This window comes from Salvelinus fontinalis, chromosome 32 (assembly GCF_029448725.1).
Source record: "Salvelinus fontinalis isolate EN_2023a chromosome 32, ASM2944872v1, whole genome shotgun sequence".
NCBI lineage: Eukaryota > Metazoa > Chordata > Actinopteri > Salmoniformes > Salmonidae > Salvelinus > Salvelinus fontinalis.
Window position 1 is genome coordinate 25,734,896 of NC_074696.1, and position 27,847 is coordinate 25,762,742.

The 27,847-nt window shown below is 41.7% G+C and overlaps 1 protein-coding gene across 2 annotated transcripts in view; it reads right to left on the reverse strand.

Moving 5' to 3' along the window:
• Positions 1 to 2,863: 2,863 nt before the first annotated feature.
• LOC129830981 (solute carrier family 45 member 4-like) overlaps positions 2,864 to 27,847 on the reverse strand; it is a 90,218-nt gene continuing 65,234 nt past the window's right edge. The window contains exons 4-9 of one of the 2 annotated variants that reach the window (XM_055893909.1): positions 18,375 to 18,563; positions 15,549 to 15,728; positions 14,170 to 15,353; positions 13,760 to 13,859; positions 12,364 to 12,575; positions 2,864 to 8,029 (exon numbers count right to left, since the gene is read on the reverse strand). In XM_055893909.1, coding sequence (XP_055749884.1) covers positions 7,667 to 8,029; positions 12,364 to 12,575; positions 13,760 to 13,859; positions 14,170 to 15,353; positions 15,549 to 15,728; positions 18,375 to 18,563 — 2,228 coding nt within the window. In that variant the 3' untranslated portion in view covers positions 2,864 to 7,666. Of the gene's footprint in view, positions 8,030 to 11,411; positions 12,576 to 13,759; positions 13,860 to 14,169; positions 15,354 to 15,548; positions 15,729 to 18,374; positions 18,564 to 27,847 lie in introns of both variants that reach the window. The other variant, XR_008755662.1, reaches the window with a different exon arrangement.

Below are 27,847 nucleotides of genomic sequence, written 5' to 3' on the forward strand. Positions count from 1 at the left end.
TTAGTCGAAAGATTCGTTATTTTTAGTGAACAAGTCGAAAAGACCCGAACTTCCCATCACTAGCTCAAGTGGCGCAAATGTACCACCGCTTGCTGGTGCTGGTTCTTCTTCGATAATTTGGCAGTCCGCAAAAAAACGTTACAACTGCATGCCGCCACCTACTGTATTGGATTAATCACAGTTGTTGATGTCACAAGTTTACTGGAGAACTGAGACGAAGTAGAGACTCTGGACAGGGTGGATATTCGTATAATAAAAAGCAGTTTTATTCAGAGGTAAAGATATCTGATACAAGCATGCTTGGACTGGTTCATTCAGCTCGTAAGGAACCTGCAGACAGAGCCCAGATAACAGAAATACATAGACATTTTATACAGGACAGAAAGTAGGTTGAGTCTGGTAGATCTGGTTTTCTGGTTGGTCCTGATGAGGTTGTTGTCTTCTCAGATTGGTCCTGATGAGCTGGGCGTCATCCTTCTGAGTCTTACAGCAAAAGTTCTTTGTTACCAAATGTTCAGCTAAAACAGGAGATTAGGTGTGTGCGCAGATGTTCCTATTTAATCAGTGTTTATGAAAGGTTTATGTCAGCCCTCTGTCCTTGGTTATGTGTGTGTCTCATTATCTTGTGAAATGCAGACCCAAGCACTCTTAATCAAGGCCTTTCCTGCCTTATCAGTGTTTATGAATGGTCTGTGTCAGCCATCTGTCTCTGGGTGTGTGTGGGTCTCAGTTTCTGCTTATGAGTATGTGAGAAACCCTGTTTTAGAAAGAAGTTAGTTATAACAATGTAATAGCAATATGCTTGTGTTATTTAAAATGGTATTTATTACACAGTTCACAGACTAAATTAATAAAGAACCAAACAGAATCACACTACTACACGGGCAGCTACTATTGGCAACAGTTCAACAGAGTATACTGAGAGTTCATCTGTTAGTCTTCGACATATCTCCATATCAAATTGAGGAATGTAAACGGCTGCTTTTGTATGACCACTATCTGTTGCTGGCTCCATACAACTTCCTGGTGATGCAGTTTAGCAGTATATGTGTAGATACATATCTAATACTTAGTCTTCAAAATGCCATGTATGAAAGTATAGTTTAATAATAAAGAGACAGAAGCTCTTTGGTTAAGAGTTTTTTTTAAAGGTGCATTCAATACAGTGTTCTTCCATACTTCTACATATGAAGGCTCAAGCTTTGACTATGTACAGACTCAGTGAGCATAGCCTTGCTATTGAGAAAGGCCGCCGTAGGCAGACATGGCTCTCAAGAGAAGACAGACTATGTGCCCACTGCCCACAAAATGAGGTGGAAACTGAGCTGCACTTCCTAACCTCCTGCCCAATGTATGACCATATTAGAGAGACATATTTCCCTCAGATTACACAGACCTACAAAGAATTCGAATACAAATCCAATTTTGATAAACTCCCATATTTACTGGGTGAAATTCCACAGTGTGCCATCACAGCAGCAAGATGTGTGACCTGTTGCCACAAGAAAAGGGCAACCAGTGAAGAACAAACACCAATGTAAATACAACCCATATTTATGCTCATTTATTTTCCCTTGTGTACTTTAACCATTTGTACATTGTTACAACACTGCATATATATATAATATGACATTTGTAATGTCTTTATTGTTTTGAAACTTCTGTATGTGTAATGTTTACTGTTAATTTTTATTGTTTATTTCACTTTTGTATATTATCTACCTCACTTGCTTTGGCAATGTTAACACGTTTCCCATGCCAATAAAGCCCCTTGAATTGAATTGAAAAGGCGGCTAATAGCATACAGAGATTTAAATTTGATTCAGGAGTAATAGCCTATGTATGCTGACACAGACAACTAATTGAAATCAAACGTGTTAAAAATGTATTGCGTTTCAATTGAGAGTTCTATTGTAGGCTACAACTAATCACATGTTTCAATTAAGATGACTATAATAAGAATGTATAGGACTGCTGGTTGCTATGCCGTTAAACGCGACCATCCAGCAGCAAGAAAAACAAATTAAATACAGAATAGTATCCAGTGGTGAGAAATGTAACAGTACAACACCACAAGGTGGCAGCCTTGTATAAGGGACTGTTGACAACATTCACAGACAAGTGGACATTTTTGTCCTCAAGGTGTCGTGTACATTATGTATGGTAGATATGATTTTATGTCCAAGTCATAGTATTGCAGTCTGGTAGATTTACAGTAAAAAATGTTTCGCAAATATACCCATTGGTTTAAGAAGTATTATAAATCGGGTGGTTCAAGATCTGAATGCTGATTGACTGACAGCCATGGCATATTAGACATTATATACAACTAATGTAGCCTATGACAACAACTGTTTCACCTTATCATAAGCAAACATGCTCCTACAGAGCGTGGCTTTAATTGAAAGAGGAAGCTGTGGTTAGCTCACTTTGCCTATCTATCAGTGGGGATGACCTGTCGTTTGACCTCAGTGATGGGCCCTTAAGTGACTAAGACTTTAGTATTGTGGGACTGGAATATGGTGTGGAGGTGTCACTATTCCCTCTCCCATTTTGTATTCATTTGATATCCCCTGATAAATGATGTTGAGTCGCTTCATTTGTCCGTCTAATGCACCGATAGCTGTTGTGTCCGCTTCTTCATCTACAAGACCTTCGGACAACCCAAGGTCTTACAGTACGTTGGACTTACTCATGTTGACCTAAAAACAATCCACCCTCTAACCTTAACATTACGCTTGTACAGTTTTTCAGAGATGCTGGTGATGCAGTTTACCAGTATATGTGTAGATACATATCAAATACTTAGTCTTCAAAATGCCATGTATGAAAGTATAGTTTAATAATAAAGAGACAGAAGCTCTTTGGTTATTAAGAGTTTTTTTAAAGGTGCATTCAATACAGTGTTCTTCCATACTTCTACATATGAAGGCTCAAGCATATTTACACAACGTATATACAGTACTTAAAAAAAAACTAATACAAATAATCAGCTTTTTTATAGCAGCAAAATAAACTAATATAATATTTACAACTTTCATGACAAGGTATATAGTACACTGCAAATACTCTGTTTTCCCCATGTTTAAATCTTTAAGCAACATCCATGATTAATTTCATTAACAGAAAAAAATATATGCAACTCCCATTGTCCTAAAATCAGATGATCTTATAAAAGGTATCTTTAACATAATGAGAGATGAATAATAGCATTTTCCAATCAAAAGCAACAACAGGGAAATTGATCTTAAGAACTAGGCCTATACTTATTCAAAGATATTTCTGTGTAAAAATATGTACAATTAAATGTTGGTAATGCAGCACGACCTCAAGCTTTGAAAGTAAAGTGAATTGTAAACCAGATGATTGTGGAGACGTAGGAACAGGAAAAACTGAGGTGAAATTGAAATCTAACACGCACACACACACACACACACACTCATTCGCACATACTCATGTGTTTCAAACACATTCCAGTCCTCTGATTACTGTAACATGCCTCTCTTGCATTTGTTACAACTGTAAATATCTCTCTCTGTATTTGTATATCTTTAAATAAAGTGAAAGTGTCCATATAACGAGAAAATATCTAAAAATAAATATCCACAGTTTCGATTTTTTTTCTTTTGCAAGATTATTCATTTTTTTCTTCAAACTTTGTATGTGCAAGTTCTGTGCAATGTCGGACCCTCTACCCATCACAAAACAACAAAGATTTTACATTCATGACTTTTTCATTGTCACCTGATGGAATCAAGGAAACTCCAACTCCCAGCAGGCCATTCAACGTAGGCCACTATCTTAACATTCCAGAGTCAACGGCAAGAGGTTCAGGAAAACTTTCATACACTTCCTTGCATCTTAGAAACACTCAAGTTGCACTTCAAGTATTCAACAAGGTGTGGTTCTCTTAAAAACCAAACCAATACTATGCTTCTTTAGCTACGAGTACATGGTTGTTGTTTTTCTTTTTCATATAACTATGATACACATATGCTACATCCACCCAGGCAGTCTAAAAGTTCACCTGACTCCAGTCTTAACACTTCCACCCTTGCTTACTGAGGCAGAAAACATTATTGCAACGATTGACAGATGTCAAAACTTGATGCTCTCTTTGTTTTCACTTCAAGTTTGGTATAAATCTCCTCGACACTGAAAAGATTTCAGCTTATTGTTTTTCAGTTTTACACTTATTAATAAAGGTTAAATTACACTTGCACAAATCTACCTCTATGGATTAACATGTATCCCAAACAAGAGACGACAGCGATGTACTCTAACTGTTTAATATAATAAACACGTAGTAGAAGGAAGCCATATCTCGTATACGGTAAGTATTCCTGTAGAAACACAGCCAACCTGGATAGTTTTTGGGTAGTCCCAGCTCTAGAGAGCCCTAAGAAGGCTCTGGTTAAACCTCCTGGGACCTGTCACAGCAGAGACACATGTGCCTGTAAAGCCATAACCAGCATAGACGCTCAACGCAACAGACACACCAGCTGGACATTTAGCCCCATTGAGTTTTACAGTGGAGCTCTACTTCCTCCACTTGCTTCCACCCTCAGCCTACCATGTCTTCTATACAAGAATTAAACTGAGCCCCCATTCCAGCTCAGGGTATACAATGCATTTGGAAAGTATTCTGACCACTTGACTTTTTCTACATTTTGTTGTTACACTCAATCTACACACAATACCCAACAATGACAAAGCAAAAACTGGTTTTTATACATTTTTGCAGATGTATTAAAAAAAACAACATGGAAATATCACGTTTACATAAGTATTCAGAACTTTTACTCAGTACTTTGTTGAAGCACCTTTGATAGCGATTACAGCCTCAAGTCTTCTTGGGTATGACGCTACAAGCTTGGCACACCTGTATTTGGGGAGTTTCTCCCATTCTTCTCTACAGATCCTCTCAAGCTCTGTCAGGTTGGATTGGGAGCGTCGCTGCACAGCTATTTTCAGGACTCTCCGGAGATGTTCAACCGGGTTCAAGTCCGGGCTCTGGCTGGGCCACTTAAGGACATTCAGAGACTTGTCCTGAAGCCACTCCTGCATTGTCTTGGCTGTGTGCTTAGGGTTGTTGTCCTGTTGGAAGGGGAACCTTCGCCCCAGTCTGAGGTCCTGAGTGCTCTGGTGAAGATTTTCAACAAGGATCTCGCTATACTTTGCTCCGTTCATCTTTCCCTCTATCCTGACTAGTCTCGCAGTCTCTGCCTCTAAAAAACATCCCCACAGCATAATGCTGCAACCATAATTCTTCACTGTAGGGATGGTGCAAGGCTTCCACCAGGCGTGAGATTTGGCATTCAGGCCAAAGAAGTCAATCTTGGTTTCATCAGACCAGATAATCTTGTTTCTCATGGCCTGAGTATCCTTTAAGTGCCTTTTAGCAAACTCCAAGCAGGCTGTCATGTGCCTTTTACTGAGGAGTGGCTTCCATCTGGCCACTCTACCATAAAGGCCTGATTGGTGGAGTGCTGCAGAGATGGTTGTCCTTCTGGAAGTTTCTCCCATCTCCGCAGAGGAACTCCATCGGGTCACTGCCCTTCTCACCATCGGGTCACTGCCCTTCTCCCCCAAATGCTCAGTTTGGCTGGGCGGCCAGCTCTGGGAAGAGTCTTGGTGGTTACAGACTTCTTCCATTTTAAGAATGATGGAGGCCACTGTGTTCTTGGGGACATTCAATGCTGCAGACATATTTTGGTAACCTTCCCCAGATCTGTGCCTCGACACAATCCTATCTCGGAGCTCTACGGACAATTTGTTCAACCTCATGGCTTGGTTTTTGCTCTGACATGCACTGTCAACTGTAGGACCTTATATAGACAAGTGTGTGTCTTTCCAAATTATGTCTAATCAATTGAATTTACCACACGTGGACTCCAATCAAGTTGTAAAAACATCTCAAGGATTGTCAATGGAAACAGGATGCACCGGAGCTCAATTTCTAGTTTCATAGCAAAGGGTCTGAATACTTATGTAAATAAGGTATTTCTGTTTTTTATTTTTAATACATTTTCAAAAATGTCTAAACCTGTTTTCGGCTTTGTCTTTATGGGGTATTTTGTGTAGATTGAGACGGAAAAAAATCAATTTAATCCATTTTAGAATAAGGCGTAACAAAATGTGGAAAAACGGAAGGGGTCTGAATACTTTCCCAATACACTGTATGTAGGCCATGCAGAGCCAACATGGCTGGCGGGTTTGCATTTAGCTAGGGCTGCTTCAGAGCACAGCACAACTCGCCACATGGCCCAAACCATGCAGCAACCAGGTTTCTAAAATGTAAACAGACTACAAAAGTGAGAGGATATTACGCTTCTTTTAAGACCCATTACTTCGTTTTCATTCAGTTAGAAACTGAAAATAGAAGACCTATGTAGTAGGAAAAGAACCAACTTCAATTCCTGCACAGTTTAAGTTCTGCCTAGGGGCTCCTCCCCCAACCCTCCATCTAACCTCACTCCCACATTTGACAAACATCTAGCTAGTTTTAGTATCATCCTCAAAAAAAGGACAACAGCTGAAATTGTGCAGCGAGTGACACAATCCATTAACATTGCATTTGAAACAAGAGAAAGAAAAATAAGTAGTAGTAAAGGAAATTAAGCCCGAAATCTGTTTCTTGTCACTGAGACAGAAAAGCTTCCAAGCTCCTTACAGCGCTCCTCAGCTTCTCTCCTTCGTTTGGTATGCACTCCTTCGTAACTCCAACGCAGCACTGAGATTCTTTCTCTTAAAGTGTTTCTGTTCTCCGTCAATGGTAATGCCCTTGAGGACGTGATCTCTGAAGGATTTATACTGAAAGGTGGAAAATAGGATCCTTAGTATAAATTACTAGAGAGGATAAAGATATCTACGTGTAGATATAGTGTAACTGGTCTTATGACAACTTAGTATGTGCTAAAATAAAATAAATAAGAGAACTATTTACCAAACAATGCCTTCTTTCGCTCCTCACTTTGGAGATGCTCTCCTAACCAAGAAATCACCTCCTTATACCTGTGCCGTTTCCTCTTAAAGCCACTAAAAACCTTTAAAGTCCAAAAAGTAAAACATCAACCCTGTAAATGATACCGGGCCTGGCCACATTTGGTGATTACAATGTCCTTCTGCAATATCATGTCAAAAATATATAGAGTAAAATAAACTAAATAAAATGTTCAATCAAAAGGAAGAGCAATTTTCAGTATTTTCAAATGATTCACTTATTAGAAGAATAAAATATCTCTTAAACTATTTTTGTCTTGACCCATGATTGGAAGTGCAAGAGTGAAGTGCATGTCTTTTCAAGAGATCCCAGTTCAGCGTGTGAACGACGGTCGGTCGCGTGTGTATCCATTGTCCCCTGATCTGTCCTATCCAGTCGGACCGCCTTGATGGCGGCTACTGGAGGCCCTGAGAGGGAGAGATGATTGTCCTCTCCTCGCCACACCACAGTCCTGAGACCGCGACACGAGAGAGGCCCCATATTAAATGAAAAAAGTACAAATTAAACCTTAAAACATCCTGGCCCATGTGTCTCAGAGAAAGAGCAGGTCGGTCAAGCCCATGCCATGCAGCACAGTCTTGGGTGGCGGAAAAGGGAATGTCAGTTTTTATTTTCATCGTTTGTTGATGTCGTTTGCATTGCTATGGTAACAGTAACCCCCCATCACAGAGTGGATTCGCACTCCACTTTACACGTAGTGGTGGCGGCGCCTTTCTTGGTCAGTTTTAGAACACTGGGTTTCTCTGTGCCGCTGCTTTCAGAGGAGGGCCCTGTTAAAGCTTTCTGCTCACCCTTGGCCTCCGCATCGCCATGGCTCGGGTAGATGACCAGGAACCAGGCGGTGAGGAAACCCAGGAAGGAGCCACCGGACGCCACCATAGGGATGACCCGCACACTACCCGTGGCGTCCACTGCAGCGCCCAGCGCCGATGCCACCAGGATCTGGGAGATGTACACCTGGCATGACAGGATGGCACAGTCGATGCCGAAGCCACGCTTGGAGTTCCCTGGGCTGTGGTGGATGTACTGGGAGAGGGGGAAAGGAGGGAAGAGACATGGTATCAAATAATTGCCAAGTTGTCATTGTAAAATACAAGGTTTTTTTAACTGACTGACTTGTAAATGGTTAAATAAATTATAAAACATTCTTTAGAGATTTGTATATAATGGAGCTATGATATTAACCTGTATAACCTGTTCTGGCATGTTCTGATGGAATCTGGCCTTGAAATGCTCTATTAGTCTTGGCATAGTGACATAAAGGTTTACGTTTCTGGATCTTTTTATGGCTTGACACCACAGCATACAGCCTGGAGGTTATCATAACAGTCAGCAGATTAAGAATTACCACTGTCTGTTGGCATCTTCAAATCTGTCCTCTTGGATATGGGCCTGCAATAACGTCCTTCAGCAGATGTTACCTCTAATGTCTAGTGTATGTGATTTAAAGTGTATCTAATGAGACATCAACTACGTATGTATACTAAACAACATCTTGGAACATGTGGTTTAAAAAAATCTTGACGCCAATTGTTGTATGGATTGCTGCCAATGATTTGATTAACCTGATTTTAATTCACACTGTGTGAAAAGTGAATAGCATTTCTTCTGAACATCATCTGTTATATAATTGATCCAGTCTACTAACTAACCTGTTATATCAGTGTGTAACTAACGAACTAACTCACCTGTTATATCAGTGTGTTACTAACTAACCTGTTTAATCAGTGTGTTACTAACTAACTAACTAATTAACTAACCTGTTATATCAGTGTGTTACTAACTAACCTGTTATATCAGTGTGTTACTAGCTAACTAACTAATTAACTAACCTGTTATATCAGTGTGTTACTAACTAACTAACTAACCTGTTATATCAGTGTGTTACTAACTAACCTGTTATATCAGTGTGTTACTAGCTAACTAACTAATTAACTAACCTGTTATATCAGTGTGTTACTAACTAACTAACTAACCTGTTATATCAGTGTGTTACTAACTAACCTGTTATATCAGTGTGTTACTAACTAACTAATTAACTAACCTGTTATATCAGTGTGTTACTAACTAACCTGTTATATCAGTGTGTTACTAACTAACTAACTAACTAATTAACTAACCTGTTACATCAGTGTGTTACTAACTAACTAACTAATCTGTTACATCAGTGTGTTACTAACTAACTAACTAATCTGTTATATCAGTGTGTTACTAGCTAACATATTATATCCGTGTGTTACTAACTAACTAACCTATTATATCAGTGTGTTACTAGCTAACATATTATATCCGTGTGTTACTAACTAACCTGTTATATCAGTGTGTTACTAGCTAACTAATTAACTCAACTGTTATATCAGTGTGTTACTAACTAACCTGTTATATCAGTGTGTTACTAGCTAACTAACTAATTAACTAACCTGTTCTATCAGTGTGTTACTAGCTAACATATTATATCTGTGTGTTACTAACTAACTAACTAATTAACTAACCTGTTATATCAGTGTGTTACTAGCTAACATATTATATCTGTGTGTTACTAACTAACTAACCTGTTATATCAGTGTGTTACTAACCTGTTATATCAGTGTGTTACTAACTAACTTGTCACGTTCCTGACCTATTTCTGTTAGTTTGTTGTATGTGTTAGTTGGTCAGGACGTGAGTTTGGGTGGGCATTCTATGTTTTCTGTTTCTATGTTGGTTTATGGGTTGCCTGGTATGGCTCTTAATTAGAGGCAGGTGTTTGGCGTTCCTCTAATTAAGAGTCATATTTAGGTAGGTTGTTTCACAGTGTTCGTTGTGGGTGGTTGTCTCCTGTGTCAGTGTTTGTCGCACCATACGGGACTGTTCGGTTTGTTTGTTCATCGTCATTTATGTGTAGGCTATTTTCCCTGTTCGTGCGTTCTCGTGTTTTATTGTAAGTTCGTATGTCCAGGTCTGTCTACTCCGTTTGTTATTTTGTTAATTAGTCAAGTGTATTTCGTTTTCGTGTTTTCCGTCTTTACTTTAATAAATATCATGTCTTCACAAGTAACACACTGTGTGTAACTAACTAACCTGTTATCTCAGTGTGTTACTAACTAACCAGTTATATCAGTGTGTAACTAACCAACTAACCTGTTATCAGTGTGTAACTAACAAACTAACCTGTTATATCAATGTGCAAATAACTAACCTGTTATATCAATGTGCAAATAACTAACCTGTTATATCAGTGTGTAGTTAACTAACCTGTTATATCAGTGTGTAACTAATTAACCTGTTATATCAGTGTGTAACTAATTATCCTGTTATATCAGTGTGCAACTAACTAACCTGTTATATCAGTGTGCAACTAACTAACCTGTTATATCAGTGTATACTAACTAACCTGTTATATCAGTGTGTAACTAATTGACCTGTTATATCAGTGTGTAACTAATTAAACTGTTATATCAGTGTGCAACTAAGTAACTAACTAACCTGTTATATCAGTGTGTAATTAACTAACCTGTTATATCAGTGTGTAACCAATTAACCTGTTATATCAGTGTGTAACTAATTAACCTGTTATATCAGTGTGCAACTAAGTAACTAACTAACCTGTTATATCAGTGTATACTAACTAACCTGTTATATCAGTGTATAACTAATTGACCTGTTATATCAGTGTGTAACTAATTAACCTGTTATATCAGTGTGTAACTAATTAACCTGTTATATCAGTGTGCAACTAAGTAACTAACTAACCTGTTATATCAGTGTATATTAACTAACCTGTTATATCAGTGTGTAACTAATTGACCTGTTATATCAGTGTGCAACTAAGTAACTAACTAACCTGTTATATCAGTGTATACTAACTAACCTGTTATATCAGTGTGTAACTAATTGACCTGTTATATCAGTGTGTAACTAATTAACCTGTTATATCAGTGTGTAACTAATTGACCTGTTATATCAGTGTGCAACTAAGTAACTAACTAACCTGTTATATCAGTGTATACTAACTAACCTGTTATATCAGTGTGTAACTAATTGACCTGTTATATCAGTGTGTAACTAATTGACCTGTTATATCAGTGTGTAACTAATTAACCTGTTATATCAGTGTGCAACTAAGTAACTAACTAACCTGTTATATCAGTGTATACTAACTAACCTGTTATATCAGTGTGTAACTAATTGACCTGTTATATCAGTGTGTAACTAATTGACCTGTTATATCAGTGTGTAACTAATTAACCTGTTATATCAGTGTGTAACTAATTAAACTGTTATATCAGTGTGCAACTAAGTAACTAACTAACCTGTTATATCAGTGTATATTAACTAACCTGTTATATCAGTGTGTACTAATTAACCTGTTATATCAGTGTGTACTAATTAACTGTTATATCAGTGTGTAACTAGTATAGATCCTTACCTCTTTCATCTCATGGTATTGTCCCAGGAGTTCTAACTAGTATAGATCCTTACCTCTTTCATCTCATGGTATTGTCCCAGGAGTTCTAACTAGTATAGATCCTTACCTCTTTCATCTCATGGTATTGTCCCAGGAGTTCTAACTAGTATAGATCCTTACCTCTTTCATCTCATGGTATTGTCCCAGGAGTTCTAACTAGTATAGATCCTTACCTCTTTCATCTCATGGTATTGTCCCAGGAGTACTAACTAGTATAGATCCTTACCTCTTTCATCTCATGGTATTGTCCCAGGAGTACTAACTAGTATAGATCCTTACCTCTTTCATCTCATGGTATTGTCCCAGGAGTACTAACTAGTATAGATCCTTACCTCTTTCATCTCATGGTATTGTCCCAGGAGTTCTAACTAGTATAGATCCTTACCTCTCATCTCATGGTATTGTCCCAGGAGTTCTAACTAGTATAGATCCTTACCTCTTTCATCTCATGGTATTGTCCCAGGAGTTCTAACTAGTATAGATCCTTACCTCTTTCATCTCATGGTATTGTCCCAGGAGTACTAACTAGTATAGATCCTTACCTCTTTCATCTCATGGTATTGTCCCAGGAGTTCTAACTAGTATAGATCCTTACCTCTTTCATCTCATGGTTTTGTCCCAGGAGTTCTAACTAGTATAGATCCTTACCTCTTTCATCTCATGGTATTGTCCCAGGAGTACTAACTAGTATAGATCCTTACCTCTTTCATCTCATGGTATTGTCCCAGGAGTACTAACTAGTATAGATCCTTACCTCTTTCATCTCATGGTATTGTCCCAGGAGTTCTAACTAGTATAGATCCTTACCTCTTTCATCTCATGGTATTGTCCCAGGAGTTCTAACTAGTATAGATCCTTACCTCTTTCATCTCATGGTATTGTCCCAGGAGTACTAACTAGTATAGATCCTTACCTCTTTCATCTCATGGTATTGTCCCAGGAGGGCATAAGGGCAGTAGGAGATGCTCATGGAGATGATGCCCATGCTGCTGATCATCACCATGGAGACATAGACGTTGGGGAAGATGGCCATGACGGCCGTACCGATGGAGAAGCCCAGAGTACCCAGGACGTAGATAACCTTGATGCTCAGGTCAAAGTTGTCCAGGTACTTCTGCAGTAAGGCTGAAATAATACAATATAATAGTTTATAAAATTATTTGGCCTCCCTTTGTTTATAAAGCCCTTTTTACATCAGCAGTGTTCACAAAGTGCTTTAAAGATACTTAGCCTAAACCCACAAAGAGCAAGCAATGCAGATCAGAAGCACAGTGGCCAAGGCCTGAACCTACAAAGACGCCTAGATTTCATATGGCCTCGTATAAAAGTTGGTTTAGTTACAAGAGAGGTGACTCCTGTAAGTCTTATCCACACTGTGGGTCAACTAGACGACATTCACCATGATTAAGTGACCAGCAATTAGTACAGATTTCCTCTTGTGACTTACACTGGGTGTTTAGGTGCTGGGTTGCTGTACAGTTCTTTGTGAATAGTCCAATTATAAAAAGCACTACAATTTCTTTTGACTGATTGAGTGACTATATCACTTGCACAGATCATCTCAGTTCACTGTCATAGTCTAACCGTCCAGCATGCGAACAGAGCGACAGATAGCACATCGGCTGCAGACTGAGCACATTGTTTAGAAAGTACTTTATGGCTGCCTCAGAGCACACAGACCTGCAAAAGCCTGTGTCTGGGCCCTGTGCGCTCAGCATGGTCTCAGACTAGACGCAACATAGTAGAAGTTAATCCAGGACACTCAACTTGGTATGATATGTTACGTTTGGTATGGTTATATAAGACAGGTGGTTACTTGAGGAAAAAAACAAAGTAGCGTGGGTGGGCGTATAACGCGAACGTCTAGCAACCCAAAGGTTGCGAGTTCGAATCTCATCACGGACAACTTTAGCATTTGCACTAACTAGCTACTTTGCAACTACTTACCGTGTTTTAGCTAACCCTTCCCCTAACCTTAACCCTTCAACCTAACTCCTGAACTTAACCCTAACCTTAACCCTAAACCCTAGCTAACGTTAACCAGCTAGCTAACGTTAGCCACCTAGCTCAAATTCATAACATACTGTAGTTTTTGCAAATTTGTAACATATTGTACATTTTGCAAATTCGTAACGCTTACCATACGAAATGTAGCATATCATAGTAAATGGAGTGTCTCAGATTTACATACAGAATAAAACGAAATGCTCTGAGACCAGGTTGGTGTGCTCAGTCATTGGTCACTTAGTTAATTCGTCTATCCTTCCATTCATCCATCCATTTATTCTACTCAATGACTGGTCAGTGACCTGAGCAGGAGGCAGCGGTCAAGGCATAGATGACCAGCCCCCAGCAGCCCATCTGAACTCCTTTGTGGTAGTTCTGCAGTTCCGTGGAGTTAGCGGGAGCCTGGAGAGAGGAGGGAAAACAACAGCTTTAGTTAGGGATAGAGAATGGGGGGCCGGTATCCCAGAGGTTAGAGAGAGGCGGGCCAGAAACCAGAGGGTATCCGGTTCAAATCCCAGGTCAGCAACAAAAATCTGGTGGGGAGTGAACTGGCAACCGGAGATTGAGTTTGTGTGATTAATAGTTTTTTATTTGCAGAAGACATAAAAAAAAGACATGTACATTTATGTCCAAATAAATACTTTGCCCACATCAATACAACAGGCTATATAATAACGTGGCATATTGGTCCTTGGCGTCCCAGTAGCCTTACCGTGGGGTCGCCGTGGTAGATGACCTGGCCCATGAAGTCAGTGTAGAAGACGGCCTCAGCGATGATGGAGAACCAGGTGAGGAGATGACAAACACAGAGCCTCATCAGCTCTGGAGGCATCTTCAGCATGGACAGCCACAGCAGCCTGACCGTGGTCTCCGTCTCCCCCTCCTCACTCTCTGTGTCCCCGCTGGAGTTGGTGTTGCCCGACTGGTGGCGCGCTCTGGGGTTCTGCTGTTTCCTCTTCTGTCTCCGCTGCACCTCGTAGATGTCGTTCAAGCTGCGCGAGGGCTTGATGAGTAGCGCGGCGTTGGCTCGCCGGTAGCGGTAGCGGTGGGAGCCCACGCGGCCGTAGTAGGAGAAAGTGCAGGACGGCTGGCGGTAGAAGATGTGTCGGCGGTGCCGCATGGAAGCGTTTGTGCTGGCCGAGTTCTTCATGACCATGTGGGCATGCCCGTTGGCGCCCTGGCCCAAGCCGTTGGCATGCGCCCGGCCGTTTGGCGTCTTCTGCTCGTTGAGCTGGTTGTTGAGAAGCGCCTCTTCCCCGTCGCGGTCCTGCTCCTGCAGGAACTGGGACAGCCGGCAGATCTTTTTGGAGGTTTTGAGGAGGTCCTGGCTGCCTGTGCTGCTGCTGCGGCGTGGTGGAGAGCCATGGTAGGACGACAGGCGATCAGCGAAGATGGAGGGCTCGATGTGAAGCAGGGACAGAGCGTCGTGGTCCAGGTGATCCAGTGTGGCGTCGGCCATTTGCAGCACTGAGTCCGACTTGGACCTCACCATCTCCACATCCAGGAAGTCCATGTCCATGTCGCGCAATGAGCGCCCATCCTCTTCCCCATCACCATCCCTGTAGAACTCATAACGGTCGTAACGATCACAAGGGTCGTAGATGTCGTCCTCTCCGATGAGCTCCATGTGGGGGGTGTTGTGGCCATGAAGCTTCCCCAGGGAGCAGTTGACCTTGTGGGCCGTGGAAGAAGCGGCGTCGGCCTCCTCGTCTAGCCGGTCCTGCTGGGGGCTGTACCGCTGCTCTTCGATGCTGAACAGATGCAGCGCCACAGAGATAGTGAACAAGATGGCGGCGAAGAAGAAGAGGATCTGCTCCTGGGACTTGAAGATTGAGCCCAGGAATGTGTGGGTCCAGTCCAGACCTCCTAGCGCGTAGCCCACCGCTCCCCCACAACCTGGCCCAGGCACACACATGCAAAATACACAAACACACAATTAGCATCTCTAATAACACAACATAGCATGGATCTCTGTTTCAGCTGAATTTCCTGTTTGAGAATATTCAATTTCTTAAAACTTTCACAGACATAGGTATGGGCATGGAAACATCCTGATATACAAGGTGAGTGCTACTAAGACGTGTGCTGTACCAGAGGAGAAGGCGTGGATGTTGAGGGCCATGTCTTGTTCTTCAGTGTCTGCTACATCTAGTAGGTAGGCCCTTATGGGACCCTCCGTTGCGTCTGCACTGAAGTCCAGCACTACTACACCGAGCACCGTCAGAACAATCCCTATGGGCTGGTTATTTGGCACGTCACCGACGGCAAGTCCTGGAACACAACCAGAGACAGAGTTAGTATCCTAATTGGTACAACACCTTCAGAAAACCATAGGCCTAATTCACAGATAGAAAGTTTGCCACAGAGACCACATCCTGCCAATCCAGTATACATATTGATAAGCTATATCCATCCTAGTTACTTTGCAGCTCTGCAACTATGAGAACACAGCTGGATCGAGATATTCACATGTGAATCAATACCCGAATAGTAGGTTACAATCATGGCATGCAACTGCCTTCTAACACACACACACACACACACACACACACACACACACACACACACACACACACACACACACACACACACACACACACACACACACTAGGTCAATCGTAGCCGTATATGGTATATTCCACCTCAGAGGCCAGGAAGAACACAATAAGTTTGATTGGATGATTACCCTCAGGGCTACAGCGAATATCTAGATTGTCGCTGTGTGATGAAAACCTAACTCAATTTTTGCCAATTTTCATATTTTTACATGTATTGAAAGCAGTAACCCCCTCAACATACTCTCAACATTTCATGACTAGAACCAAGAAAATGTTTTCAAAATAGCTTCTGAACTTTTGAAAATTGTATGTTCGTTAACGGTAAAATATGGCAGTTTTTTCCCCTTCATTTCCTAAAAGGTTTCTGTTTTGTAGATAAGAGGTTTTCATCCAACAGCGACAATATGATACCTCGTCAGTGTATACTATTTAAAGAGGCTCCTGCCCTGGTTCACTCCAATGCAGAGTTATCAGTACAAGTGTCACGCGTGAATCTAATTTCTCAAAATATCCTCTAAAAATAAACACTAGCCAGAAACATTGTGCTTCACTGGTGTAAAACATTGTCCCTGTAATGTAAGTGTCATTAGTGTCATTGCAAATCTGGCCTACTGTGAATTATTTCACTGGGAATCGAAACTCTTAGTTGTAAACTCCCATTTACTACTTCCATCATAACATTGAGCCCAGAGGAACTCCCCATTGCCAGGACACAACAACAAACAAGTCATTATTCCAACTTTCTCATTAAAGGGACAACGCTCTTTAGAAAATATTTAACCAATTAACAACAACCAGAGGAAGAGAAGTGTAAAAGTTGGGGGAAAAAAGACTTGTAGTACTGAAGTCTGTACTGTCTGAGCCTGTGTGTAGTCAGTCAGTGTGTACGTAGTAAGCAAAGACTTTGTTCCTGACAATGGAGTGGCTGACGGGCCGACGAGCAGCGTGCTAGCGCTGGAGACAGGAAGCGGCTCCAGATAGGCAATGAAAGGTAAGAAAGGGGGCACAACAGGAAACGTTTCCCTGTGAACTGGTTCCTAGTCCTTTCCCATGTCACAGAGACTGACAGGGTTCACACACACCGTTCGGCCCAGCAGGTCAGCGTACACCGGAGTCTGTAGCCTATGACCCACAGCACTGGGACCTGAGCTGGGGGTGATGACGCACAAATAGCCGCTCTGTTAGGGCTATAGTGAGGGCACTGCTCCCTTCCATTACTACCAGACTCTTCAGTCCTAATTGGTTGACTGTCCTGAAGCCGGCAGCAAATCAACTCTATGGGATATCTATTGATCTTCCCCTCTGCTGTGCCTTTCAAGCACGGAGCAAACTGGAACCCTTCTCCTTCTTCCGCCTGCACAGATAGTGGCACTTAGGATCACTTCCACTGATAATAATAATGAGTAGCCAGTAGGTTAATGTAGGATGTGAAACTGTGTGTGTATGTGTATGTGTCTGTGTGTTTGTGTGTTGCATTAGAACACAGTTGAAGTTATAGAACCAGGCTATCTTTTTACTCTGGTTTCAAAACTCAGGAGAACCACATTAGTGAGACACAGCCAGAGATCATTTTGAATTCAATATGCTTCATATCACAACTCACACTTCAGAAGACTGCTTATTAGATGAGGCTAAAAGATTGACTGACTGGCTGACTGACTGATTGACCGGCTGGCTGGCTGGCCGGCTGACTGGCTGACATCATGGATAACAACAGAGGAGGTCATTAGCCTATTCTGTGAACTCAATCACTTTCCTGTCACACACACAGGCAACAAGAGTTTAAACCGTCAGATAGGACTTGACGGTTAATTAGAGATGGTTTTAGAAGGTATTGTATCTCAGTTGGTGTGTATGTGTGGGTGGGTGTGTGCCTGTCATGTCTTTCAACTCCCGGAGGTTGTCAGACTACAAGTCTATAGGGTTAGTGTGAATTCATGTCCCGAATAGAGGATGTGGCTGTGTAGCGGGGTCTCAGATGGCGTCAGCGTTCTCTGCTCCAGCAGGTGACTGCCAGTGCTCCTGTAAAGTGAGGCCTTTCCTCTCAAAAAAAAAAAAATTCAACACAATTACTCCCATTGGGTAAAAACAGCAAATGCAGCTGAGGATGGTTGCATCTAATAACCTAACTTCTCTAAACTGGCAAGCTGCCCAACTGAATACATTTGATCAATAATTTATGTTTTAACGATCAATTGGTTAAACTTTTGACCTTAACCTATAGTGACAATGTAACAATGTAGTAACAATGTTGGTTATTGAATTCCTGGTGGAGTACACAGCAGCTCTTTCTACAGGCCTCCTCTCTCCTGCCCCCCCCCCCCCCCCCCACCTACACCCCCCCAACTCCCAGTCTCACCTATGAGTGACCCGTTGAGGAAGAGTGCTACTCCAAACAACACCCCCACACACAGGGCCAGGATGAAAGGGCGTCGCCGGCCCCATTTCAGGGTGCAGCGATCGCTGGCTGAGCCAATCAGAGGTGTGAAGATCAGACCCAGGATGGGGCTCAGGAACCACGTCAGACTGTAATACTGTTCTGGAAGACCTGGAGATAGACAGGAAGGAAACAAGGGGTATAAGGTTATGGTTTATCATAATCATCATCATCCAAACAGGCAGCACTTTGGAACTAGTGGTTAGAGCGTTGGACTAGTAACCGAAATGTTGCAAGTTCAAATCCCTGAGCTGACAAGGTACAAATCTGTCATTCTGCCCCTGAACAAGGCAGTTACCCCACTGTTCCTAGGCCGTCATTGAAAATGAGAATTTGTTCTTAACTGACTTGCCTAGTTAAATAAAGGTAAAAAAAATAAAAAATAGAAATAGGATCACTGTTCTGGAGGACTTGAACACAGGATCAAAAAATAGAACATGTACTTTACGGGCTAGTATACCAGACTAAAACCACACCCAATGGAGATTCTCTACTGGACTGTATGTACACTATATACACATGAAAGTATGTGGACACCCCTTCAAAATAGTGGATTTGGCTATTTCACCCACACCCGTTGCTGACAGGTGTATAAAATCGAGCAAACAGCCATGCAATCTCCATAGACAAACATTGGCAGTAGAATGGCCTCACTGAGGAGCTCAGTGACTTTCAATGTGGCACCGTCATAAGATGCCACCTTTCCAACAAGTCACTTCGTCAAATTTCTGCCCTGCTAGAGCAGCCCCGGTCAACTGTAAGTGCTGTTATTGTGAAGTGGAAATGTCTAGGAGCAACAACGGCTCAGCCCCGAAGTGGTAGGCCACACAAGCTCACAGAACAGGACCGCCGTGTGCTTAAAGCACGCAGCGCGTAAAAATCATCTGTCCTTGGTTGCAACACTCACTACCGAATTCCAAACTGCTTCTGGAAGCAAGGTCAGTACAAAAACTTTTTCTTCGGGAACTTCATGAAATGGGTTTCCATGGCCGAGCAGCTGCACACAAGCTTAAGATCACCATGCACAATGCCAAGCGTCGGCTGGAGTGGTGAAAAGCTCGCCGCCATTGGACTCTTTGGAGCAGTGGAAATGCGTTCTCTGGAGTGATGAATCACGCTTCACCATCTGGCAGTCCAATGGATGAATCTGTGTGGAGAACAATACCTGCCTCAATGCATAGTGCCAACAGTTTGGTGGAGGAGGAATAATGGTCTGGGGCTATTTTTCGTGGTTCATGCTAGGCCCCTTGGTTCCAATTAAGGGAAATCTTAATGCTACAGCATACAATTCGATTCTGTGCTTCCAATTTTGTGGCAACAGTTTGGGGAAGGCCCTTTCCTGTTTCAGCATGGCAATGCCCCCGTGCACAAAGCAAGGTCCATAAAGAAATTATTTGAAGAGATTGATGTGGAAGAACTTGACTGGCCTGCACAGAGCACTGACCTCAAGCCCATCTAACACCTTTGGGATGAATTGGAACTCAGACTGCGAGCCAGGCCTAAGCGACCAACATCAGTGCCCGACCTCACTAATGCTCTTGTTGCTGAATGGAAGCAAGTCCCCACGGCAATGTTCCAACATCTAGTGCAGTGGTTCTCAATCCTGGTCCTGGTGACCCAAAGGGGTGCACATTTTTGTTTTTGCCCTAACACTACACACCTGATTCAAATCATCAAAGCCTTTTGATGAGTTGATCATTTTAATCAGCTGTGTAGTGTTAGGGCAAAAACAAAAAATGTGCACCCCTTTGGGTCCCCAGGACCAGGATTGAGAACCAGTGATCTAATGGAAAGCCTTCCCAGAAAAGTGGAGGCGGTTCTCGCAGCAAATGGGGGACCAACTCCACATTAATGAGATGTTCAACGAGCAGGTGTCCACATACCTTTGGTCATGTAGTGTACTTTTTAGTCCAAGACTAGGCTCAGTCTGTGTTGGGAAACAGGCCTAGATTAACTTTTTGTGACAGTGTGAACTGTTTGTGACCATACTGACCTAGACTAGGGGACCTAGGCTATGGTCTAACCAGAAGAGAGAAGGAGAAACCCAAACAGGTGTAATATTTGGCACCGTGTGGACACACATGAGTGGGGACAACATCAGGCTGGTATAGCCTTACCTCAGACCAGGAAGGCTTGAAGCAAGCTTGGCCTTTATACCCAGACTGATTTTATTCCTTTTTCTGAATTCCAATAGGCTCCAATAAGAAGCTAACAGTAAATAAAGCTATTTGGTACACAGTCCAGTGCAGCCCAGTTGTACTTGTAGTAATCCTGATCCTCTCTGTGTGGCTGGCTATGCTGGCAGACTTCCCTCCGGCTGGCTCTGACCAGCCCAGCCACAATACACCTTTCATTGTTAGGGGGGGAACAGTGTGTGTTTGTTTCCTGCTGCTCTGAGAGAGGTGACCTATATAGGAGAGAGGGCAGGCCTCTGACATGTGCCCACGTCTGGCTCTGGGAAGCAGCCAATACACAGTACAGTACTATACAGTAAACTGATAGAATCAGCTGAGCAGGGTTGTGAGAGAAACATGGCGGAATGAGATCAGCAGTTTTACACAAATGTGTGTGTGAAATAAGTGTTGTGTGTGTGTCTTCGATCATAGCAGTGTTTTGAACCCAGTCATTAGCCGTATATGGAGCTCAGGTCATGAGAATAAATCCACACAAACATAGATACTGGTGAGAGGCTGTCTCTAGGTGAAATGAGGTAGAGGTCATATGATAATAAGGATCATCAGGGCTGTGAAGCTCTCATCCCTCGATTACACACGCATGTTAAATGCACATACACACAGGCACGCACACAGTACAGGCCTAATGATAATATCACAATTGTAAAAGACAATAACATAATAATAAATTAATAATAAATGAATACAACCACAGGCAAATGATCAAATAAGGAAATAGGCTTTTCAACATTATCCTCAAGATACCTAAAAGGGATACTTCAGGATTTAGGAAATGAATCCCGTTTATCTACTTCCCCAGAGTCAGATTAACTCATGGATACCTTTTTTATGTCTCTGCATCCAGTATTAAGGAAGTTAGAGGTAGTTCCGCAAGCCAATGCTAACTTGCGTTTGCAGAACTAGCATGCTAGCAGTTATAATAGACTTCCAGTCATTGTACTAACGCTGGTTTAAAAACTTCCTTTAAACTGCGTACAGAGACATCCAAATGGTATCCATGAGTTCATCCGACTCTGGGGAAGTAGATAAAGGGCTTCATTGACAAAATCCTGATGTATCACTTTAAGATACCCAAGATTACCCTCTCTTCTCACAATTAGCCCAGGGACTACAGATAAAAAGCTGGTGCAATGGCATTGTGTACATGGTCCCTTACAAATAAACAAATCAAATACAGGGGATTACAGGTTATAGCTCCAAATGATTCCACACTTCGAAATTCCTCAAGTCCTGTCACCTGAGTCCAGACACACAAACACATATTACGTAACCCCTAAACAGCACGTAGCTGGTGATTAAGGTTATGTAAAAGGAGAAGAGATTGGGGGCGTCTTAAAGGAGGTGAAGTCAGACTGATGGACACAACCCAAGAGCCTGTGATCCACATTCAAACAACACACAGTCAGTAACACTGAATATGAACGGACTAAACCTCAGCAAAGCCAATTATACCCATTAGACACTGTCATATGTATAGACACCTTTCACCTTCAGTCTTGTTGTTGTTTTTGCACAATTCACACACCCCTAGTCAGGCTATGCATGCCATACTCATAGTCAATTTGCTTCACATACTCTTTTCATTGGTCACACCATTGTAATTATCCAATAAAACAACAGGTAAATCAATGAAGACAGAAAAAAGCCTAGCCTCAGGCCATATTTCCATAGGAAACCAATGAACTGAATGGAGGGGCCATCCAGAGGTGTGTAGTGCACTGACTGCTGAGGGTGTAAGACATGAGATCAACACCCTCTATATATAGATGCTGATTAGCCTTAGGGGGGGAAGGACAGTGACAGTGGGCCTGGCCAGAGAATCAGTCCACAGGCGGGACGACACAGAGCCACGTTGCTCTTTAATCCTCCCATCGGTCTGGTCATAACAGAATTGAGGCGCGGGACAGGACAGGGATGGCACGAACGCATGCACATACACACACTCATCTTCTCTGGGCTATTAAAGGCTAGCTGTCATCTCACTGACATCGGCCAAAGTATCCCTGTTACGTAGTGTGATTGCTGAATGACAAGGCAGCTTTGGTGATGTGGGCCAAATCATTAATTACTGGCCAGGCACAGAATGGAGTCCTGGTGTACACAAATGGTAGTATGCTAGTAATATGCATGTAATAACATATGTTGGTGGCCACGGCATGATTTTCATTCATCCATCATCTTATCCAACAAATTAATATTTGGAAACATTTTGTCACACTGAATTATACCAGCTGTCCATTCTTAGTTTAGGTTCAGCAAAACAACGTAAACAAAGTTAGACGAGGCCACGCCCCCTCGTCGTGTTAGACGAGGCCACGCCCCCTCGCCATGCCCACTCCACAGATAGGTTGTTTTCCAAGTGTGTATTATTGTGTAATGACCCCATGTTTTGTGAACTGGAATGCTACAATAGCAGATGAACACTATAGACAATAGGCTAGTTAAAGTTCTGATCATTCTAATGACAGGTGGATTGACCAGAGAGAAACAGTAAGAGTAGGGTGATTTCACACTTGGACCCTTTCAACTGATTGTTGGAAACTCAGTGTGGTTCGCATAATTTTTGGTGCAGTATGAACACTCCACAGGAACTTGGACCCCTCAAGAGCCCCCAAAGTAAACCGAACTGAGACCATCTCGAGAGTTCGGTTCGCTTGAATTCCAGGATCCGGTTCCCTTTTTTAGAGCAATGTGAAAACAAAGCTCCCCAGGTTCGCTTGTCATCATTCCCGCACCATACTCTACTGCACAGGTGTCAAACTCATTCCACGGGGGGCCGAGTGTCTGCGGGTTTTCGCTCCTCCCTTATACTTGATTGATGAATTAACATCACTAATTAGTTAGGAACTCCCCACACCTGGTTGTCTAGGGCTTTATTGAAAGGAAAAACCAAAGACCTGCAGACACTAGGCCCTCCGTGGAATGAGTTTGACACCCCTGCTCTACTGCAACACCGTTCCCCCTGACATAACCTCTCACATTGGTGCCACAAGAGAGATGATGTCCAGGTTTGCGTAAAAAAAAATTTTGGATGTTGATTAGCGATTGTCAAGGACACACAGAAATGACAAAATGTGTGATTTTACTTGAGATAAATTTGTTTGCAACATCTGATCTATAGGCTAAGATAGCTTCATAAACTGTATATTCGATTGAAGGGTTTGAATAGCGTGAGAAGACAACCTATTTGGTGAGAATCACAACATAGAGAACAAAATCTATTCTAGCTCTTAAAGAGGCAGTAGCCTACATTGGGTGTACAATTTTCAATTAGAGCATTATTTAATCTTCAGTTATTCTTCTGCTATTTATTCTGTTACCAATAATATTTTCATGTTAATAGAATCTTCTGATTACAATGATTGTCTAAAATTTTAACAAAATGCAAGTAGGTATATCTAGCTGTCCAATAACAAGTTATGATGAAATGGCTTGTCCCAGAATGCATTGAATGCCAGAAAAAGATCTTGGTTCCTTTCTCAACATAGCAATGTGAATGGGTGATGTGAACTGACAAAAGAGTTGAGTCTTCACTCAAAGTCAAGGGCAATGTGAATAAAAAGAGAAGGTATTTAGCTCTTTTCTTTTACCCCAGAGTTCACTTTAAAGAGGACTGAGATCGGCCCTCCTGAAAGACTCCGCAGAAAGAGAGAAAAAGAGCGAGATTGATAGAGAAAAGGGAGATTCCAGATTCGCACCTTGGCTCTGAATGTGCAGTATTAACATGAACCAGACCTGCAACAACGTCAGTTCTGCAAAGTGCTCATGTTCTCTCACGACAAGGTCGTGAGGCTAAGCCGCAGGCAACCCTGTCCCAAAACCTCAGGGACAGGCTCGTAAAGGCTTTAACCTCACCATGGTGCAGGCCTGCCCTGCGCCACAGGCCCACAGAGGGAGAACCAGCTAGCCAAGTCTGCGCAAAGCTCAAGGCTAGGCAGTACTTTTCCATTAATCTGCCCTGCTTTGCTATGTGGGTTAGAGTCAGGCTGCAGGGTGCACTTACACACCGACAGTCACTCTATGGAGTGAACGGAGTGAAACGTTTCAAGTGTATAAAAAAAAGAAGAAAAAAAGACAATGTTTAATAGAAAATTACCAACGAATTGACAAAGTGAGCATTTATAATACAGTGCCTTGCAAAAGTATTCAGACCCCTTGGATTTCTTCACATTTTGTGTTACAAAGTGGGATTAAAAGTAATTTAATTGTCATTTTTTTGTCAACAATCTACACAAAAAAAATATAAAATACAAATTAAATAACTAAAATATAGTCGTTGCATAAGTTTTCAGCTCCCTGGTGAATACATGTTAGAAACAACTTCTTGGGTAAGTCTCAACAAAAAGCTTACTTTGAACACCTGGCTTGTGCATTATTTGCCCATTAGTCTTTATCTTCAATCTCCGTCAAAATGTTGGGGGTCATGGCTAAACAGCAATTTAAGTCTTGCCATAGATTTTAAAGCATATTTAAGTCACTCGGGAACATTCACTGTCTTCTCGGTATGAAACTCAAAATTTGGCCTTGTATTTAGTGTAGGTTATTGTCCTGCTGAAAGGTAAATTCCTCTCCCAGTGTCTTTTGTAAAGCAGACTGAAGCAGGATCTGCTCTACGATTTTGCCTGTGCTTAACTCATCCCGTTTTTTTTTATCCTGAAAAACTACCCAATATTTGCAGATGTCAAGCATACCAATACCATGATGCAGCCACCACCATGCTTGAAAATAAGGAAGAAATTACTCAGTGATGCGTTTTGTTGGATTTGCCCGAAACATAAGGCTTTGCATTTAGGCCAAAAGTTATATTCCTTTGCCTTGTTTTGTTGTTGTTGCAGTATTACTTTAATGACTTGTTGCATACAAGATGCAAGTTTTGGAATATTCTATATATGTGTATTATTTTCACTCTGTCATTTAGGTCATTATTGTGGAGTCGCTACAATGTGTTGATCCATCCTCAGTTCTCACAGCCATTGAACTCTGTAGCTGTTTTAAAATCACCAATGGCCTCATAGTAACATCCCTGACCTGTTTCCTTCCTGTCCTGCAGCTCAGTTCAGAAGGATGACTATATTTGATGTGTCTGGGTGGTTTAATACATAATCGACAGCATAATTATTAACTTGGCCATGTTTAACATATTCAATGTCTGATTTGTTATTGTTACCCATCTAACAAACACTGTCCTTCTTTATGAGGCGTTTGAAAAGCTCATTGGTCTTTGTAGTTGAATCTGTGCTTGAAATTCAATACTTGACTGAGGGACCTTATTGTATGTATGGGGGACAGAGGAAGGGTTAGTCCTACAAAAATCATGTCAAACCCTATTATTTCACAGAGAGAGTCCATGTAACTTATTATGTGAATTGTTAAGCCAAATTTTACTCCTGAATTAAATTAGCCTTGCCTAAACATAGGGGGTGAATACTTACGCAACAACTCTTTTAGTTATTACATTTTTATTCATCTTTAGAGAATGCTATTTTTCTTCCACTTTGACAGAGTATTTTGTTGACAAAAAAATGACAATTAATTCCATTTTAATCCCACTTTGTAACACAATAAAATGTGAAGAAATCCATGGGGTCTGAGTATTTTTGCAAGGCACTGTATAAAGTGTTATAAAGTGTTTTGCCAGTGGGAACGAGTGACAAGTCTCACATTCTATTCTAAAAACTCTGGAACCAGCTTAAATCAATAAAATAGTACACTTATACCAGCTTAGAACATAAATGGTATAACCTTATTTAGAAAAACATCTCTCAGGTATGGAGATGTAACTGCTCAGTCCAACCAGCGTGGGAGGTGTATGTGGGAGGTGTGAGAAGAGAAGACCTCAGTGGTTCCATAGTCTTATCAGTCCTAGAATGTACACTAGACAGGATCACACAGTAACTGAAGCCCTGGTCACATTCTGGTTCACATGAACCTGATCGTTGCTGATGGCCATGACCCGGGTGGCTTGGGAACCCAGAGCTCCACAGTGACCCAAACCCAACTACTTCCTGTTGCCTGTAGACTGTCTTCCTGTAGACATGTCCACATGACCACTCAATGACCAATCAATGAGTCAACTTCTTCCTGCAGGTTTTTGTTGAGGTTACTCACAGGGCCCCAAAAAAGTGTTTTTGTTCATTTATCTATCACTGGTTGTTTTGTTCGCGACCTGCCGTCTGTCAGACACACAAACACAAAATGTCAGATTTAAATCTGTCGGTAAGCAGTTTGTTTCTTTGGGAAAGCGGCCGGGATAATCATCCAAACAGGACGTCAGATTATAGTAAATAAAGACCGTTTTTTTTCTCCACCGGTTCAAAAATGGCGAACAATAGGCCCACTGAGAGCAAAGTGACTCGTGCCACTTCAGGAAATATTTATCGTGGTATAGCGAGACATAGAAGAGAGGTTTACACCAGGTCAGAAAGAGCACTCACAAAACTAGTGAGTTGCAAAACTAAACAGAGGGAAGAGGGAGAGAGAGACAGAGAGAGAGAAATATGGAGAGAGAGCTAGAGAGAGACTGAAGACAACCAACAGTGGGTAATAACAACGTGGCAAGGGGGCAACTCACAATCTGCTCAATCAACGAGGTTGATTTATACACACCATTACCATTTGACACACAATGGCTTCCCATGTGTAAGAGTACAGATGTCTCATTAGTCTACTCTGTACACATATAGTCCTTGCTAGGCTGTCAACAACAAAAATATCTTAGTCAACCAAGTCGTCTGTTCTTTTGACCAACCGATTGGTTGAAATTTTAAAACATGTATTTTCCATATATAGACACATCCTATGTTTGAATAAAATCAAACATAAGTAGGCTACTGAGCTTGTCTGATGCATTAAGCACTGCGACTAAAAATGAAGACACAAATTCCCAAAGAGGGAACCAGATATCAATATAGCCTAACCAGAAGAAAAAAACATGTTCCCAACACCACACCTCCCGCTGGTCTTCACAGATTCTGACATTATGCTCATGAAGTTGCTGGTAATAGGCTACACCAGCGGTCGGCAACCTTTTCCATTTGGAGTGCCAAGTTATCCTACCATGTCTATTGATCTGCGTGCCAGTTATGATTTTCATATGCACATTTGTGGAACAGCTTCATTTAATTTATATAAAGTCGTCATCTCAAAATCAATGTCATCTGGTTAATCAAAACTTTATCTAAATGAAAATTATACAAATCT